This window comes from Boleophthalmus pectinirostris, unplaced genomic scaffold (assembly GCF_026225935.1).
Source record: "Boleophthalmus pectinirostris isolate CB_2022bp ecotype Guang Dong unplaced genomic scaffold, ASM2622593v1 HiC_scaffold_4, whole genome shotgun sequence".
Lineage (NCBI taxonomy): Eukaryota > Metazoa > Chordata > Actinopteri > Gobiiformes > Gobiidae > Boleophthalmus > Boleophthalmus pectinirostris.
Genome location: NW_026571353.1, coordinates 21,176,228 through 21,195,757, shown reverse-complemented (window position 1 = coordinate 21,195,757; position 19,530 = coordinate 21,176,228). Strand labels below are relative to the sequence as shown.

At 36.4% G+C, this 19,530-nt stretch overlaps 5 protein-coding genes across 6 annotated transcripts; 3 read left to right on the top strand and 2 right to left on the bottom strand.

Annotated features, from left to right (window-relative positions):
- Nucleotides 1–371: 371 nt before the first annotated feature.
- vdac3 (voltage-dependent anion channel 3) lies at nt 372–6,562 on the bottom strand. 2 transcript variants are annotated; one of them, XM_055161358.1, is made up of 10 exons: nt 6,468–6,525; nt 4,406–4,570; nt 3,672–3,743; nt 3,469–3,518; nt 2,478–2,630; nt 2,230–2,282; nt 1,850–2,077; nt 1,612–1,762; nt 1,280–1,337; nt 372–1,185 (listed from the first exon to the last, which is right to left on the bottom strand). In XM_055161358.1, the coding sequence occupies exons 2-10, from the start codon at nt 4,566–4,568 to the stop codon at nt 1,094–1,096; spliced, it is 1,020 nt and encodes a 339-aa protein (XP_055017333.1). In that variant the 5' UTR covers nt 4,569–4,570; nt 6,468–6,525; the 3' UTR covers nt 372–1,093. The 2 variants fall into 2 exon arrangements, with proteins under 2 accessions (XP_055017333.1, XP_020792992.1); XM_020937333.2 differs by lacking the exon at nt 4,406–4,570 and having other exon boundaries at nt 6,468–6,562.
- Nucleotides 6,563–7,156: 594 nt separating this feature from the next.
- On the top strand, nt 7,157–9,506 carry enkd1 (enkurin domain containing 1). Its single transcript, XM_020917841.2, has 8 exons — nt 7,157–7,270; nt 7,667–7,757; nt 7,846–8,064; nt 8,151–8,317; nt 8,395–8,517; nt 8,855–8,997; nt 9,101–9,237; nt 9,313–9,506. The coding sequence occupies exons 2-8, from the start codon at nt 7,673–7,675 to the stop codon at nt 9,471–9,473; spliced, it is 1,035 nt and encodes a 344-aa protein (XP_020773500.1). The 5' UTR covers nt 7,157–7,270; nt 7,667–7,672; the 3' UTR covers nt 9,474–9,506.
- A 1,789-nt stretch (nt 9,507–11,295) lies between these two features.
- Nucleotides 11,296–14,230, top strand: polb (polymerase (DNA directed), beta). Its single transcript, XM_020917287.2, has 14 exons — nt 11,296–11,485; nt 11,743–11,800; nt 11,879–11,945; nt 12,029–12,103; nt 12,182–12,240; nt 12,376–12,425; nt 12,500–12,551; nt 12,622–12,676; nt 12,746–12,818; nt 12,901–12,971; nt 13,052–13,138; nt 13,250–13,317; nt 13,476–13,615; nt 13,728–14,230. The coding sequence occupies exons 1-14, from the start codon at nt 11,425–11,427 to the stop codon at nt 13,820–13,822; spliced, it is 1,011 nt and encodes a 336-aa protein (XP_020772946.1). The 5' UTR covers nt 11,296–11,424; the 3' UTR covers nt 13,823–14,230.
- Nucleotides 14,231–14,722: 492 nt separating this feature from the next.
- Nucleotides 14,723–16,420, top strand: dynll1 (dynein, light chain, LC8-type 1). The gene is made up of 3 exons (XM_020928887.2): nt 14,723–14,852; nt 15,469–15,606; nt 15,730–16,420. The coding sequence occupies exons 2-3, from the start codon at nt 15,475–15,477 to the stop codon at nt 15,865–15,867; spliced, it is 270 nt and encodes an 89-aa protein (XP_020784546.1). The 5' UTR covers nt 14,723–14,852; nt 15,469–15,474; the 3' UTR covers nt 15,868–16,420.
- Nucleotides 16,421–16,631: 211 nt separating this feature from the next.
- On the bottom strand, nt 16,632–18,605 carry rpl6 (ribosomal protein L6). The gene is made up of 6 exons (XM_020941735.2): nt 18,427–18,605; nt 18,242–18,340; nt 17,754–17,897; nt 17,153–17,201; nt 16,896–17,080; nt 16,632–16,816 (listed from the first exon to the last, which is right to left on the bottom strand). Exons 1-6 carry the CDS (start codon nt 18,571–18,573, stop codon nt 16,664–16,666), a joined length of 777 nt encoding a protein of 258 aa, XP_020797394.1. The 5' UTR covers nt 18,574–18,605; the 3' UTR covers nt 16,632–16,663.
- Nucleotides 18,606–19,530: the final 925 nt, after the last annotated feature.

Here is a 19,530-nt window from a genome sequence, read left to right as displayed (position 1 = left end):
CTGAGCGTTTACTAAAAAAATTAAAGCTCCACCATAGGCCGTTATTTAGCTTTGAGACAAAGACTCAAATAAAGAAAAAAAACCTTTGTTTATGGTTGTTTTATGTCTATTGGGAAAGATGGTCAAAATCAATACTGCACGTTGGTCTTTAACATAGCAGAGCTTTTTCAGCCAACAGTGTCCCCTAACTGTAAAAAAAAAAAAAAAGGGGAAAAAAGTCTGTATTAGTCAATGGATTATTGCTGTTTTATGAATTGTGTAAATATCCTGTATCTTGTGCATTTTAATCTTTGTACATTACAATAAATACATATTTTTACACCCTATTTTATCTCCCAGTGTTGATAAACATGAAGTAATGGGCATATTGGTTGACTTTCTTTATTCCATGAGTTTATTGTCAGAAAGAGTAGTTAAATTCTGACTATTATCTATTGAACACTGCACAAATTAACTGTAATGCCACGTTTTTAGTCAAGACACACGGGATACACAACATGCAAAAGAGTACCTCACGAAACAAGTTTCAATAAACAATTTAGTTGGAAAATCCTCACAGCATGAAAACTGTGTTAGTGTATTGAGGTAAAGAGGTGCTCTGGCTACTCAGACCTAGACCATTAACTGTTTATTATTTATTCCCAAGCCTTCAATGTGTTTATATTTCCTATTGAATGTAACACAGAGGTTACAATAAAGGCATGCAACAACACAACATCTAGAAGAACAGATTATTACAAATGTTCAAAATCCCAGTGAAGAGTAGAAATGAGCTGAGGAGTAATAAGGTGCTTCACGCCTGACTTCATAATGAAATAAATGAAAAGTGCACTTAGATACATTTGAGTATATTCAAACAGCTGGTATGGTATGTTTCTCATATAAATATATGAAACTGTATTGCTGTTAAAATTGTACATCTGAAAACCATTTTAAAAAAAAAATGCTTCGGTCTAAAATTACAGTACAAATGGTCATTGAGGTGGAAGAGTTAAGGCCAAAAGTGTAATTGACTGGATGACAGTTTATGACTTGGGGTTTCCATCTCAGAGGAAAGGCATGTTGCTGGACCTTTCTCTCAGGTGTTCCTTGTCTATGCCTCCAAGTCAAAGCCCAGGCCGATCTTGTGTCCACCACCATTCACATTCTTTCCATCAATGAGAGCTGATAGAGTGAGTTTCACCCCTGATAAGAGTAGAATAAGGACCATTTAGTTAATTTTGACAGTTAAAATTTTGCTGCTAAATTATGCATTTCTGAATAGTAATATAATGCTAACCTGGTCTGAGTGTTTGTGTGTATCCAACCCCGACAAGACCAGTGTTATTAACTTTGGCCTGTAAAGAAAAACATATTGATTATCGCATAGAAAAAGTAGAGATTGATCGATATATCAGTTGACCGATTTAACGGGGAGATATTTGCACTTTTAAGCATAACCGTAACACTTAAATCTCCAGCACAGTTTTATTTTGTTTTGGTCGACCTGCTGCCTAAAGAATACACATAAATCTTTATTTGAACACTTTAGTTCAAAGAGATAATTGCACAAAACATGATTACACATCTCTCTCCTTTTTCTCTCTATACATCACAAAGTGAGTTACTTACAGAGGCAGACGCATCCTTGTCCAGCTGGTATTTTGCACCAATACCAAAGCGTGTGTTGTTGCTGCCAGCTGTCCAGGCCAAATTAACAGCTGTCTCCAAGTTACTGTTCACCTTCTGGTAAATTGAACCAGCAAACTCTGTGCCATCATTACTAAAGACAAAAAGAAATATGTCCTTTTTAATATAGATAAGCATTATAAATATTTGCCAGGGTTTTATGTGTTTTAAGAGATCTTACACATTAGTGTGCAGCTGAAAGTCACCAGCCTTGTATCCAATAGCGAAGTTGTTCTGGGTCAATACAGATTTGGCAGTGTCAAAGGCAATCTGGTACCCGGCCAGCCAGCCCTCGTACCCCAACACAGCAGCTGCATGAACAGTGGGCCCCGCCATGTCAAAGTCCAGGTCACAACCAGCGTTAATGAAGTCACGTTTGTATGCAGTCTTCAATTTTGCACTTTTCTTCCTAAAAAATAAAACAAGAATAATTATTAATGCTACATTTTGAGAGAGAAGGGTCTCTTATGCCAGGTGTAAGGCCTAGCAGAGCTGTTAGGAGTAGATAAAGGAAGATAATGACTACTCCATAATCTTTATAATCCAAATGACTATACTTACCCAGTATTAGGCACAAACGATGTGTCCAAACCAAGCTTCAAACCCTTAGCCATCTACAAAAAAAAAGAAAATGTGTTAATGATGGTTAAATATTATATCTGTATCTATATGATTATGGCGTTGCTTGTTTTAAACCCAAACTTTGTAAATGTCTACTGCAATCATATATTTAAAGAATGTTACTTGACAGATGTGTAATATAAAAAACATAAAGTTGTTAAGTGGTAACAGAATTGATTTGCTGTGACCTGGTCCTCCACAGTGACTTCGGTGGTCAGAGTGTTGTCAGTGTTCCATTTCTGGTTGAAGCTGAGGCCCAGGTCACTCATCTTGTACTTGGTCTCCAGGTGACCTCCGGACTTCCCTGTGTCCGTGTTGCTGGAGCCAGAGGTGGCAAACTCCTGAAGGACAAAACCAAATGTAAAAATAATTTGAGATACCGTTACAATAGTACTTACACCTTATAATTATAATGCTATTTTCCATTTCTTTTAAGATAATGGCTCAACATTGATCCCTGTTCTCTATTTGAGATGCAGACAACAAATTCTACAACAATCAATCAGTCTATTGAACTACACAAGGGCACAAGTGAAAAAAAAATTATGTTGAGAACTATAAAGTGATATAAGCTGCAGACATGAGGTGACAACTGTGCATAGTGGAGATCGACCGATGTTTTTTTGTTTTTTTTCATGGCTGATGCCAATACTGATTCTCTACAATCCAGAGCAACTAATGCCCGATAAGCTCTGCTAATATTTTGGGGCCAACCGATATATCGGTCTATCTCTAGTGCATTGACAATCTGAACAGTGCAGGCAAGATCCTCACACAAGCACTGGTTTACCTTTTAAAGCATTTGTTTAATCATTACATACATACTCATTCTTACCATCTGAAAGGACATCCACACAGGAAGCAGAAAAAGACAAAAGACAGAGGGTTAGCCTGAACTACAAAGAGTTTTGCCCCAAGTGATACTGCATTAATCTAAACCTTTGAAGATATTAGGTGAATAAGAAGAAGTGTGTTTTTTGCATTGGAATCAATACATTCACCTCTGTGCATCATACCATACATTATTTTCTTTTTTCATGCAATACCTTAAAGACATGGTAGAAGTGAATAAAAGCACATTTATTCAATAATGTCAAAGTAGCTGAAAAGCAGAAGACATTTCAGCTACTGCATTCCCAGCAAATCATCACATGACATGTCTAAAAGAATTCCACTTACAACACCATTCTGAGACTTTGTCTTGATATCCAGCTTCAGCACTCCATAGCCTGTAAATAAATGCAAAGAAAAGGAAAACTATAGAAAAAGCTAATATTGTGACATCCTTTATCAGACAACCTTTATGGTCTTGTCAAAACTGATCATATTCTATGTCAAAATTACACACTGTACTTGTCCATGAACTGTGTTTTATAACTTACCAAACCCCTTGTTGAAGATATCTTTGGCTGATTTGCCCAAGTCCGCGTATGCTGGAGGGACAGTCATACTTCCTGAGGGAGCAGATTTATTAGTATAAATACTGGAAATGATTTTACATTACAATGTTTATATGTATATATATATATATATATATATATATATATATATATATATATATATATATATATGTATATATATATATATATATATATATATATATATATATATATATATATATATATATATAAAGTTTTTATGATGAGATGTCCAATCGGGTGTGCTTGCTTATTTTACTTTTTGACCAGGCACTGTATGAACCTATTTCTACAGCATTTGGCCAGTGAGAATGAAAGTCCAAGATCCACTGCATCAGTAATATTCACACACAACTTGGCAACATGCCACTGGCAAGCAACTGATACACTACTCAAGAAAATAAGTAATAATAAGACGTATAATAAATACTCTGAATACACCAGAGGCAATGTGTATCAATGTGAAATCTACAGAAAGCTGCAGCTGACATGTTCCAGAAGCAGTTTGGCAACATCTTTACTGTTGATGCATGTTAGAGACAGCAGCTGCCAGACTACTGCAAACCTATGCAGTGCACCATGCCAGTGTAAAGATGAGTTTAATGTAACAGTCAAATGAATCCTTATTCTCAAAACACAACATAATGCAGCCAGCAGCACTGAAGTCCTCTGCCTCAAATGAACATGCCCTGACTCACCATGAGCCTTTGGTGCGTGGTGCTGACATGTCTTACAATGGTCTTTGCTCTTTGATTGCTTCATTTGTTCTGGCTGGTCCAGTGGCACCACAGGTACAGCTTGCACAGCGGGCACCACTGATACTGCAGGTGGCACCACAATCTTCACTCCTTTCTCTGCCATGACTTCATAAATGAAAAGTGGAAGTGGGCATGGTAAACCTTAATTTACGGAATATTGGGATGAGTGGCTTATAATACTAAAACTAAACATTTTGGATTCATGTTTTTACTGTTTTTAATTTTAGAATGATTATTTATGTGTTGCTTTGTTTGTGTTTGTTTTTGTATTGTGATTTTAATGTTTAGTTTTTTTTTTCCAAAGCATTTTGTCTACGAATTGTGCTGCGCATATAAACTTGCCTTGCCTTGATTTTAGAGTAAAACTGTTATAAAATACTGAGACTTTAATTTCCTCTTAAACTATGGAAACACCTGAATATTGATAGCCAGTAAAAAAGTGATCTCCCTGGTCCTACAGTTGAAAAATGTGCACAATATTGCTCTTACTGCTGTGAATTTTAGAAGGAAATGACAGACCTCCTGGAGAGAGACAGCATGCTGTGCACATAGGAATATTTGCTAAAAAGAATGCATGTAAAGGCAACAACAATAAAGCAACAACCCAGAAAAAAGTTACATGCTGCATACATTAGACAACAGAAACAGACCAATTTAAATGTACTTAAAATAAAAATCTAGTTTAATCACTATAGAAGTGTAACTTTTTAAGCATGAGCAAAGTCTGTAAAGCAAAGTTATACCCTGTCATTTTCCTCAGCCTTCGACAGTCCACCTCACTACCAGGATATATTTAGCCCAGGTGAATCTGACACTAAAAAACAAGTGAGTATGGCTTTAAAACAGACTAGACTATTTGTTTCTTTGTGGTGTTAAAACTTTATTCATATAAATAACATTGTTTTCAAATGACTGAAAACTTTAGAGAAGAAGACTGCAAGCCATGAGCTACTTTGATTTTTTAAAACTGTAAATAGGGCTCAGCCTTAGGCAACCATTTCCACAGCACTGTCATCCGCTGCAATAGTGAAGCTCAAAGGTCAAATATCAACTATAAACAAGAACAAAAAGCAGACAAGAACAGGGCTCATTATCATACAAGTGCAAAAATATGCATTATTATTTTTGAACCTGTCAGGATGTTTATGAGGATTTTATTATAATGACTTTGAATTATACTGTTTATAGACTACTTTAGGGTGGTAATAGAGTGTCTTTGTCAGATAAACAGAGGCGGTGACACTAGTGGCCAATCATTTTGCCAACTACTAGTGCAGCATGTGTTGGTAGGCCTCCAACATGAGGTATGTCTGAGTGTGAGATAAGGTCAAGTGCAATTTATAACTTCAATGTAGTATATGAAGGAGTGACGTGCTCATTGACCATAAGGACCTCTAGGCCACAACAAGTAAAGACACATTTTCAAGCTGTGGCAGGATGAGTTAAACTTCTGATCATTCAAAATAAATGCTACAGGTCACTAAGGTACTGCACAATGACCTACAGACAAGGGAGGCTTCAAAAGGAGAATTCAACAGTCTGATAAGGATAACATGTTTAAGTTTTATGGCATCATGTTGCACAGATGGACCCTGTCCCTTCCTCATATGGACAAGGGTTCACTGTTACTATTGTTCCAGCATAGTATTTCAAACACTGTATTTTATAAACTTTTATTTCTTATGTAGGCTCATTGTTTCACCAAAATACAGGCCTATTGTTTCTGTTCCAATTGATCACCAGCACAGAATATAGAAATAAAGCGAAAGATAGAGAATTTACTTTATTTTCTCGCAACACATCTAGAATGAGAGTATTCCCAGGAGAAAAAAACTGTATTGAAGCTAAAACGGAAAACGAGTCGATTCCTAACAGATCTGTCCCTGTGTTCTGACCATAGACTGTGGTAATGACTGATGACAGGGTCCACATGCAGTAAGCCAAAAGCTGCCCAAACGTTTTGATAAACAGATAGAGAATACATAAGATCAGGATTCTTTACCTGTTTTTTGCGGGACGGAGTGTGCACAGTTTGCAGTTGCTCCGAGCAGCGGGACACAGTGAAGGAGAAGCTCACAGACAAACACCAGGCGCAACGTCACAGCCTGAACTGAGCCTGGAGGGCGGGGCCATTGTGCAATATTAGCAATTTAGAGTGAAAACTGACATGTGCTTTTATATAGTTTATAACGTTATAACATTTGCTAAAGGCACTGATTTGGTGAAAATGGGGAAAAACATGCAGAAGATCAGTAGGGCTCTAATTGAAATAGGAGGAGAGCCTCGGCAAGAGGCAGTAGAACACAATGTCCATTAAGCTGCAAAACTATGCTGGATGTGTTTTCACAGCTAGCGTTCAGAAACTTCAATGTACTTATGACACTTTATGAGACATAAGTTCAAATTATTAGTTGATGGTATAAAATCTACTTTGTATTTTCATTTTCTGTGGGCATTCCGCTTTCACAGTACACTGCTATGCCGGAAGGGGCACTGTTTTACAACATTTATCAGCTTTAGTTTGCGTTATAAATAGATTATTTCTTTACCGCGGTGAACTTGGACTAATATTACAGTTATTTACGGTAAGCAATAGCATTTTCCGTAAATGATATCTGCAGGATAGTTAAAGGATTAGTTAAATGTATGAAACATCTTCTTCGTATGATCTGGAGATGAGCACGTCAGTCTGTGGTCTGGTCAGTGTCAGAGCGCCGTCTCCATGGTGAAGCACAACAAGTGCTGACGCCAGCGTGACAGACTCTCCGGACTCCTGCAGCAGCTCATGATAAACACACGCTTCAGGTAACTGTTCAGGGGATTATCTTTATGTTGTTCTTTTAAATGTAGTTTATCATCGTCGAACCACACAATAAGCTTATAACAATAGCTTAGAGTTATTCCTATGTTTAATGAACCAAGTAGAAGATAGGAACTGTGTAGTTAATTAGTTAACCTAGCCAACATTACCTGTCGCTGTTAGCCTTCTATGATAGCACATTTTAATCCTCTAGTTTACCTTAAAATTGTGTTCCACTACTCCTATATTTAGCTACACATTTCTTACTATTTGCTGGACTGTAAGTTTGTAAGTAAGAAGTCTTTTTAACTGGTTGCACATGATATTGTATGTTATTAGCGAATGTAGAGCCTTCAAATTTGTAAAAGCCAGCCTCAGTAATTTAGATTTTTCATTTACAGGGAACAATGTGTGAGGGTCCTTCATCTATATCTGGACCAATCCCTCCTGATCCTTCTCTTTTCCCTGAATTCTACAAACGTCCAAATTCAGGTTTGTTGCTTTTTTGGACCTACACATCCTATTAAGTAATTATTCCATTATAAATGAGCAAATAACATTCGCCTTAATGTTTATACAGCTCGTGGTCGCTTAGAGGGGCATCATGACGGGGGTCTGTTGTCGGGACCACTTGCTCCAGACCCTGTGTTACATCCAGGCTTCTACAGTGCTCGCACTACTGCTCAGCATCCTCGCATTGGTCCCAACGCTGCTCATATTTTGGAAAGAGGAAAAAAAGGAGTTGTGGGTGAGCTCTTCAAGATAGATGACGCCCCTTTCTTTTCTGTTCCTAAGCAGAGTAAGCTCATGTTTTAACTCAACAATATATGCAAACTACTTAATTCACAATTGCAAAAGAGTCTCATTTGAATTTATTACCCATAGGAAATCTTGTACAGGATTTTGGTAAAGAGAATGTGCGGCGAATTAGGGAGATCCAAAAACGCTACAGAGAGCAGCAGGCTGAGAACGCACAGTCCCGCCTTACTCCAGTCAAAGCTCTTTCTTCAAAGTACCTTCATATTCCTTCAAAAGTAAAGGCCCAGCTACAGGTATAGGTCACAAGGGGAAACAATCACATTTCCATTTTTAGCATCGCATTGTCATAATTTCTATGTTTTTAATACAGGTTTCTCAATTGACAATTAAACCTCAGTGTCAAAACTTTCTAAAGGCACATGGAGCATCACAAACTCCAAAAGTTTTGCAACGTTCAGTCTCATGTAATTTCACAAATGACAAGAATCCACAAGTGAGTAATCCATAGTAGAAGATTATGCAAAATCAACTTTTATTAGCTTTTGACGTTGTTAGAATCAACTGTTCTGTTATTAAGTTGTTTAAGATCAATATTAGCATTTGTAATGAACAAAATGCTCAGTAATGATATACATATGTGATAGATCATGAAATAACATAAAAATAAAAACAAATGTGCAACCATACTAACAGAGTGAGCCACAAAGTTTTACATTTTCAATTTCTTTAAATACTTCTTTCTTTATGCACGGTTGGTCAGTAGAGATTAACCTAACTGTTATTGTTAAAATATTGTATATTATTATTTATTCTGTGTTATTGTTATGCAGTTTTTGGTTCAAGGCCAGACCGTAAACTTCATAAAACATAATGCAAAGACTGCGGGAAAAACACTGCTGCGTCGTTCTCAGTCTTTGTCAAGCCTTAAGGAAAAACCTATTCCTAGTGCTGTCAAAGGTCAAGTCCCTCAGTAGTAAGTGGCTTCAAAAAGCATTGCATACAAATAAAAAAAAAACTATGCTAGATCATACATTAACTGGACTTTTTATAAACTTTTATATTGACTTTGTACACAGCCTTGAACAAAGAAAGGAGCAGTGGAGGAGAGAAGAAGAAGAGAGAAGGAGAAATGCCCCTGATCCATCTGCTCCAGTCGGTCACACACTAATGCCTGAGACTGAGAGACAGGAAACTCTTAAATCCCTCAAAGAAAGTAAGCAAACCTTTTTATTACAGCATGTACACATTTTACGTATGTATACAACCAAAGATTTTGATTTTCCCATAGGCCACCGCTCCTTGGTGACTGAGCTACTTTCATTGCCCCTCAAAGCGGACAACTTGAGCATGCAGACTCGAAAGGCTCATCTTGATTGCAGACTTTCTGAACTTGAGGAAGCCATCAAAATATTTTCTAGGGACAAAGTTTATGTTAAAAATGATTCTTAACAACATGAAGAATCCAATTTATGAGATTTTGTGAACAAGAAGCCTATTTTTTTTATTATGCTGTATGAAAAAAATGTATTTTGTATTGTGTTTTGTTGTGATATTGCATTGTAGATATGTGTCTGCTATCTCACGATATATTATTGTAATGTAAAATTGCTTATTCTGTACATATGTAAAAGAAAAAGTTATGAGCTTAGTTCAGATTAGAACAAAAAAAGAACATATCTTGAATCAAACAAAGAAACACTCTAATCGAAATGTTATAATCACGACACTGTGCTACATGTTCTTAAACCATAATCGTTTTGGAAATAAAGAGGTTTTACAGCATTAAATGTTTTTTTTTTTTTTTTTTTTTTTTTTTTTTCAAATATACAAAGTAATATACAATGGTATAAACACAAACATTGTTGGAGGCTTAAGTGTTCATATGCTCACAAGGCTCGATCAGTGCAATTAATAACACACATCACAGTGTAAATATATAAATGTGCATATACAACTGTAGAAAATTAAATACATTCATATTTCAAATTCCTTACAAAGTGCTTTTGTTTTCAAGGCTTTGGGATTTGTGCAGTAATTTAGAGAATTTATATAAGAGGACAAAAGGGACTGAAACATGACAAATTTGGGTTTCTGACTAGAAAATTTACAGCAATGAATATGAAACTTTGATAGGATAAGGATTAAATTCAACACATATATTTTTTAAGCAGGAATTTCTTCTTCAAAGACACCAAAAAGGACATGTTTTATATTAAATTGTAGGTTTGTATCAAGCTTTCTATTCACTAACAAAAATATGTCATTCCAAAGATTTGAGTGTATGAGCATTCCCAAAACATATGGGTGACCGTTTCTTCAACGCTGTGACAGAATGAGCAAAGATGATCTGTGTTTAAGCGAAATTTTGAGATAACAGCGTTAACAGGGTAACATCTATGCAGGCAGACCTCACGAGTCTTGTTAGTTACAAAATATTTTCTAGGCAAAAGCCAAACATCATTCCAGTCAATGTCCGTAAATGTATTATTCCAGACAAAAACAGAAGCTGGTCTACTAATAGATTCTCTTGTGATAAGTTCTCTTATACATTTGTTATTTGTTTTAGAGCTTAAAAATGGGGCAGAGTTACCAATAAACAGCTCTGTTTTAGTTGTGTCGTCATTAGAAATATGTACATAAGTGGACATCAGCATTTTCACTCCTGAAGGAATGGCGTCAAAGACTATTGCATATTCTTTTGGCATTACTGGAAAATTGTAAACATTGAGAAATTCACTGTATGAATAGGTGATGCCTTTGTTGTTAAACAGTTGGTGTACACAGATGATACCCTGGTCAAACCATTTTCCTAAGAAAAGAGATTTGTGTTTGAAGCATATATCTTTGTTATTCCATATGTAATATTTTTGTGGTGAGAAGTTGTGCTTATATATTAAGGACCAACACAACAGTAACTGTTTGTGAAAGTTAGAGAGTTTAATTGGAAGCTTATCAATGCTGTAATTACACCTCAGAATAAAATTTAAACCTCCTAATGCATCAAATATATGTGTTGAAATGAAATTCCATAATGAATTTGGGTACAATAAATATCTTTTAATCCATTTAATTTTGAAAGAGGAATGTAGAGTCTGAAAATCTAGAGCGTTAAATCCACCATCACTTAAATTATTAATCATTACATTTTTTCTAATAAGATGAGTTTTTTTCTTCCACATAAAGTCAAATAAGACTTTGTCTACTAGCATTAAATGTTTTAAAGGCTCGTTTTGCTTTAAGATGACGTCATAAATTCAGCGTCTGCCCTGCCCCCATCGTTTGTGTCGGCATTGTGTAGCACAGTTAGCTACTCTAGTAGCTATTTCAGATTTACATCTGTTTGTTGAAGTATTTTGAATATACAGATAAGTCGGTGCATACTCTAACATAAAGCATAAACATGAGTAAAAGAAAGGCGCCACAGGAATCCCTCAATGAAGGAATCACAGACTTTCTTGTTGGTGAGTGAAAGGGTTGATGCCTGCCTAGCTTGCATGCTATGGGTGGAAGCTGGTTAGAAGATGAGCTAGATATAAATAAAAATAATACTCTTTGTAACTACATTTTAATATTATTTTCTCCAAAACAAATGCAAATATCCTGCTAAATTGTACCACATAGCAAAAGGTAGATTGTCCAAATACTAGTAATGGATTGTAATAGTACTTTATGTTGCCTGTTTTGTTTACTCGTTCTGATTTTGTAATTGCGTTTACAGAACTTGCCAACTACGAGAAAAACGTAAATAGGGCAATTCACAAATACAATGCATACAGGTAAGATTTGGTGTAATTATAAATACTATTTGTGCAGTTTTAGACGAGACAACTAATCTCTCATTTATTGTAATGTAGGAAAGCAGCATCAACTATTGCGAAATACCCTAACAAAATCAGAAGCGGCGAAGAAGCAAAAAAACTGGTATGTATTGTTCACAAAATGTCATTCGCCTGAGATATAGATTTAAATAAATAAATTATTGTTTTTGGTTTCTCTTTTAACAGGATGGTGTGGGGGCCAAAATTGCAGAGAAAATTGATGAATTCCTTCAAACTGGCAAACTAAGGAAATTGGAAAAGGTATTAAATCTGTTAAAGTGTACAGAACCAGTTTGTCCAAGTCATGTACTGATAATTAATCTATTGTGTTGCTCTTAGATTCGTAGTGATGATACCAGTTCCTCTATTAATTTTCTGACTAGAGTTACTGGAATTGGGTAGGTGATTTCACATTTATTTGCCTTTCTTTAAAACATTATTGTCTTTATTTCACACACTATTTCTTTCATACAGTTAATAGTGCGAGTGGTGCTGTTCCCAACCCTAATCGCTTTTTCTTTCCTGGATTTTAGCCCTGCTGCTGCCAGAAAGTTTTATGAAGAAGGGGTGAAAACCTTAGAAGGTTTGTTTTATCTTCTGCACATTTGGCATAAATTCATCTGAGTGTCCAACTTGTCATTCTTGTCATACTTGTAGATTTGAAAAAGATTGAGCACAAGTTAAATCACCACCAGCAAATTGGACTGAAGTAAGTCTTGTTGCAATGGTTTGGTATGGAAAAATTTAGGCTGTTTTACATAGTGTTGTTTGTTTTTCAGATATTTTGAAGAATTTGAGAAAAGAATTCCAAGAGCTGAAATGGAAAAGATGGAGGTATATAATGATCACATATTATTAAGTTTGGCCATTTTGTTGTTCACTAAATTTTAAACCTTTGTTTAGAAACTAATCCTGGGAGAGCTGCATGAACTTGATGAGGAATACATTGGGACAATTTGTGGAAGCTACAGGAGGGGTGAATGCTTTTGCCTTTCTTTAAAAACAATGATATGGTCTCATCTAAGGAAATATTTATTCAATGTATTTAATTTACTCAGGTGCTGCTTCGAGTGGTGATATAGATATCTTGCTGACACACCCAAATTATACATCTCACACTGAGAAGCAAGTAAGACCAAGTATTTTAAAACTTTCCAAGCCTCAGCTAATCCTAATTACACAAGTCATTAAATTTGTTGTCTTTTTCAGCCCAAATTGCTCCATGCTGTGGTAGAACATTTAGAGTCCATTGGCTTTGTGACAGACACACTGTCTAAAGGGGATACAAAGTTCATGGTGAGGACCTAGTTTATGAATCTGATGTTTGGTAATGGAGTTACAGTAATTGTACCCAAGCCATGATTCGCATGACTCTGCTCATGGTCCTTCATGATCTTGTTTTGGTAGGGAGTCTGTCAGCTTGAAAAGAGCGATGACGATGAGGAAGAATATCTTCACAGACGTATTGATATTAGGTAATACATTAAAAATATTATTTTGTTTATAGCAGGATTGATTTTTGAGTTTGGCCATTTGTTATAAATACATTTCAGTTTGTTTCAACCTTGTACATAAAAAAAAATAGTATATGAAGTTTGTACTGGAACTTTTACACTTTTTTCTACTACTCAAGGTTAATCCCAAAGGATCAGTACTACTGTGGAGTGTTGTATTTCACAGGAAGCGACATATTTAATAAAAATATGAGAGCCCATGCTTTGGAGAAGGGTTTTACTCTAAATGAGTACACTATACGCCCACTTGGGGTGACTGGTGAGTCTTTGATAAGTTAAATATAAATCCATAAAAATGTCTTGACTGTGTGTGAAATATCTGAAGAGTGACTTGTATCATTACATATGATGGTGTTATGCCCGTTTTGTAGGTGTGGCAGGAGAGCCTCTGATGGTGGATAGCGAGAGAGACATCTTTGAATATATCCACTACAAATACAGAGAACCAAAGGATCGCAGCGAGTAAAGCTACAGCGATATGAACAAATGCAACTTCTGTGTGCCTCTACTAGTATTTATTTCAATAGTCCAATAATAAGTGGTTATGTTACAATATGAATTTAAACTTTTTAAAATGTGTGCATTTTGGTTTTCATGTGAATGATACTATGTTTTTTTAAACTTAAGCCTAAATATAATTGCTGAAAAATTGGGGAATTTTGTTTGAGTATTAGTTCATTAGCTCAAGTTATGTTATTTGTATGCATGCACATGCATAACTAGTGGCAAATCCTTTTGGGGCTATGTAGAAAGTTTTGTGTGTGTGTTTTTAGAGCTCATACAGGAAACACTGTTGAAGTGATGTGTGGCATACAAGACTGCAAATATAGTTTGATTGAATGCCCTTGTTTGTTAATAAAATGATTGAAGCATCTCCAATTTGTACGCTTTATAACAGACATTTTGCAGAATTTCTACATATACAGTAAACTTAACTAACTCACATGGCTAAATTGCCACTATAGTGTTAAACACATAATTGATTATTGACAATATTCATAGGAAATAATTAAATATGGCAAAACCCTAAGAGCACTGCATAGAACTAAATTTAGCAACTCTAACTCAATTGTTGGCAATTCTGAATTTGATTATTAAGTACCTAAATAAATACTAGCTTTGTTAATTTAGCTACAAGATAAAATAAGAGTAATGTATAGATCAATGGCATAGAGATGTATAATAAAACAGGTATAGAAGGAATTAATGAAAACGATATTGGTGCATTGGATGTTTGTATCGGTTGCCACGGAGACATGTTTGTCGCAATGCATGATGGTCTGAAATAAAATGCACAGCGAAATACCGGGGACAGAACTCTAAATTAGCCAATAGCAGCGGCCCGTGCTTTACTGTTGTCCAATCACAGCCGGTCTACATAGCGGTTTCTTTCCACTACACACCCACATTACTTTTATGTCAACCACTTCGCGGGAGTTATCGCTGCTGGAGAAGTCGTTTCATCAATTTATCAAGAGTAAACAGACAACGGAAAGGTATTTTTATGTCTTCTATAAAGAGTCGTGGGGATTTGTTCATATACATTCTTGCTATGTTTGAAGTTACTGCTGTATAATATTTTTTTCTATTGTGAGAAAAAAGAGCTTCTCATTCATTTTGGCACATCCATGTGCTGTGGTATATTATACTAGAAGCCCACTTTTCTCATGATAACTTGTCTAAAATAATTTCGCTGAAAATAATATGTATTATTTATTAATTTATTGTATTCCAAAGGGTGTGTTTTAATCTTAGTCACTGTTAGTGGTGCACTCAAAATATTCTATGTGCGTTTACTGGTGTCTGGCTAATAATTTGCCATTAATCTACATTTTCATGTGTAGCCATAGAAACTACGCATCGCTTGCATCCATTTGAGTTGGAAGTTATGCAACGTTGTTATAAATGGCTAGATAGATATGTCTGTTATGTAATAACATTGTTCGACAAACAGTTAATTTCTGGCCTTAACTGGATGTTGAAATTAAAAGCGGCGTGCGAGTTTGGATGCTCATAAGCAGACCCTGTTTAGATGCTTATCTGAATGTATTGTATACTTGGCAATGCGCCTGTGAAAATGATGTATCTTCCACTGTGTTTTGGTATCCCAAGGCAACCATGTCAGAGAGAAAGGCTGTGATCAAAAATGCCGACATGTCGGAGGACATGCAGCAGGACGCTGTGGAGTGTGCCACCCAGGCCCTGGAGAAATACAACATTGAGAAGGATATCGCTGCTTTTATCAAGAAGGTAACGCATCCTTACAAATGCACTGATATATGGACATATAGAAAAGCCAAAATGGCATACTGCATACATTGCGTGTGCAAACTGAATAGAAAATTTCTAATGTGATGTCTCTACACTTGCCAGGAGTTTGACAAAAAATACAACCCAACTTGGCACTGCATTGTCGGGAGGAACTTCGGCAGCTATGTAACCCACGAGACCAAGCATTTTATTTACTTCTACTTGGGTCAGGTGGCCATCCTGCTGTTCAAGTCAGGCTGAGGAACCACTTTTCTCAGAACAAGCTGACCACATACATCACTGACTGATTAAACAAGGCACCCATCATTCCTTTGGCAAGGGGCCTCTGCCTTTTCTGTGCTTAACTGTTATTTTCTTTTGAGAAAAAAACATGGCCGTGTGAGAGACTTGTATTTATTTTTGTCTTGTTACATTAGAACTTGTTTTTTAATTAAAGCAAAGCTTTTAGGCTGGGCCAAAATTCTTGTGTTTTCTTTTGGCAACTCAATACACTACCAATAATTCTTGAAATTCTATCTTGAATTAACAAATTACCATTTTGAGTTGCTCAGGAATTACAGGAGAGATTATAAATGCTGGTGTCTACAGCACAAGTCAAGACCGCCATGTATGATGTCCCAAAGGTATTAAAATCCAGGAAGCTAAGCAAATAGTGCCACCTTCAAGCATTTTTTTTTCCCAGATCGTGATTTATGAAGTTCTAAAGATAAGGGGAACTTGAACGCTAAGCATTACATGAAGAATTGTTTTCAGTAATACTCTCTCCAAATGCCTAATAAAGCAATTACATTCATTCAGGTTTGACTCATTCTTAAGACTCAGCTAAAAAAAAAAGGTATGTTTCACATCTAAGTACAAATTGACCAGCAATAAGCAGTATTACACCAACACATCTCTTAAGAACTAAGCAAAGGATGTAATGCTGGTATGCAACATCACCCATTGCCAAATCAGTTCATGTAGAGTTGAAGTAAACTGAGCATTAAAAACACAAAGCTTGTAAATGATGGCAACCAGGGTGCTCTTTATTAACACATTAGAAAACCAGTTTATGCGGATAAACCCCATTAGACAGGCAGAAAGAGGAGCGCAGGTACCCTTTAAGCTGTGGTACTTTCTTAATAAGGGGCAGGAGCTGAGAGTCAACAGCCTTCTGGTCTTCTTTTCTCTGCTCTGTCAGCTGGTACTTCTACAGTTTAAAAAGACATCAAATTAGCCCAACATATCTACGGTACTTGTTAGAATACTCTGAATGTGCAACAGCTCACCTCTTTTTCTGTGTCAAAGATCTCTCCTTCCTGGTGACGGGGCCTTCTCAGCTTCTTCTTCTTGAAGTATGTGTCATTAAGAGTTTTGGGGATCTTCATACCAGAGATGTCAACTTTGGTATTTGTAGCGATGACAAACTTCTGGTGAGCCCTGCGCAACGGGACTCTGTTCAGGGCAAGAGGGCCTAAAGAAAACACATTTGATCAATGCACGTCTTTATAAACTACAACCACTGATCATACTATGAAGCACTTACCGGTGACCAGCAGGAGACCACTAGACAGCTGCTTCAGAAACACCACACGCTGGAACAGAGAATAATTAATAAATGAAAGCCAAGTAGAGACCATTTTCCAGATCTAACAACAACTCTGATACTGTGGAAACAATGCCAAATAAGCCCACTATGATTCAATTCTATCCAAGTCAATAAAGGAAAAATAAATTTAAAGCTGTAACGTAATTTAAATGCAACTTTACAGTAATGACACGCAGGAAATATTTGGATGCAACTTGTTGCCAGTTTTACATTTTAGAGCATGGTGCATATGAGCTCTGCACAGAGCACACACACTTTAACCTGAAGAAGAGTTAAAGTAAAATAAATGTCCGTATTTGACACTTTTCCTTTAACAATTAGAGTAGAGTAGGGGCTTTTGCTCATCTAGCCAAATGAAGCTGCAGGACGATGCCACCCCAATCAAGAATACAGCCATGATACAGAACCAAAGTGGCCAATACAAACAGTTTTTCATCCCATGTATAAAGTCTTAGCACCTTTCAGGACAATCACAAGTTACAGCTATGAGATTAAGTGGGTACAACAGTGAGCATCAAAAGCCTTTACAATAGTTTACCTTTCCACGGTGGCGACCAGTGAGCAGGATCAACACGGTTCCTGGAGTGATGGAAGCCCGCAGTTTCCTCTTATGTTCACAGAAGGGTTTCTTTCCATGGCTCCTCAGCTTACGAGGAACGTCCTCTGTTGGGTAGTAACGGGGCTATGCACAAGAAAGAAAAAATGAAGGCCATGATAAATGTGTTCAATATAATACTTTATGGATCCTGAAGGAAATTCATTTTTCAGCAGCAACAATGAAACAAAAAAACAAAACAAAAAAACAATTCACAGTCTATCACTAACCTAGGTTTTAAGAGTCAGAGTAACAAGTTTAAATTTATAATTCCACTCCCTACAGACATTTGTATGCCATAAATGAGAAATCCTGCATTCATTCATTACTAAATACAGTACTTGTGAGATGCTGTCTAAGAAAAATACCTCTCAGTTTTAAAAGATAAGCATTTTTATGGTAAACAAGAACATGAGTACTTGAGATCTTACCATCTTGCGGAGCTTGACAACACGAGTGCCTCCATTCTTGTCTCCACCAACAGGCTTGACAACAGTGGCCCTGGGCTTCTCCTTGAGCTTCTTCTCAATCTGAAACACACACAATATATCAACTCAATGAAAACAAATCTAGTAAAAGGGTCTCTTTTAGATGGCAGTTTGATTTATAAGCATACCTTGGTCTCGGAAGTCTTAGTTTTCCTCTTATACATAGCCCTGCGGGCATACATGGCAGACCGGGAATACCGACCAATACCCCGGGCCAGAACCGGGTTTCGGCTCCCGTGCCTCTTCTTGGCAGACTTTTTGTCTCCCTCTGCCATCTGTTTAAAAAAAAAACAAAAAAAAAAAAAAAAAACACATGTAGAAAGTTACCATCTCATCGCAACAAAAATCACTCGGTTGTTTATACAATGTTACTCTGAGTTTTAGGACTGACAAACCTATGAAATCAACATTTTTTTAAATTCTAATGAAAAAGTACTTAGCAGAAAGTAAACCCAAATGGAAACTGAGAACCATCCCTAGCTGTCAATGTCACATTAACGTCACTTTTTATTATTATTAAAGCTTGATTCCAAAAGGCCATAGGGTGATCCGTCGGATAGTGTGAATTAAAGTAAATTAAGGATCTCGATGTTGGCGATATAAACAAGAATTCAAATGCAAAGACACAAATGCCTAATGACATAACATCGATTAAATGCCGAGAAGTGACAGTTTCGCGCTGCGCACCTGCACAAATATACGCTTCTTTTACAATGTAATCCTTCTGCAATTTGAGATTTGTCTGATAGCAACGATGCTAAAAGCAGCATGAAGGCTAGCCGGTGGCCTGTATCACCGCTGAAGTGAATGCTGGTAAATCACATAACAGAAGCGATAACTTAACATAATGATGGAGTTAATTATAAGATGGGGAATTGAACACGCATTCCTCGTTGACTACATGTTAACATCTTTATTCCATAAAGCAGATGAATTCGGATTTTCAGCGAACCTTAACACGAATGGAGTAGACATCTTACCTTTGCTATGAAAAAAAGACCGACATCCGGGCATTTGACGTATATAAGGACGTCGCATAATGACGTTGACGTACAGCGTAAGAGTACTGGGAGTTATGGTTGTTGTAGTCCTTTTGCTTTCGTGGTTTTGATTACTTAATATTAATTTTATAGCAATTTTAGGACTTTTTTTTAGAGCACAGTTCATATCTTGTGTTATAGTTAATAACTGTCAATAAAGACTTTTAATCCCAATGAAAATACTACATTTTT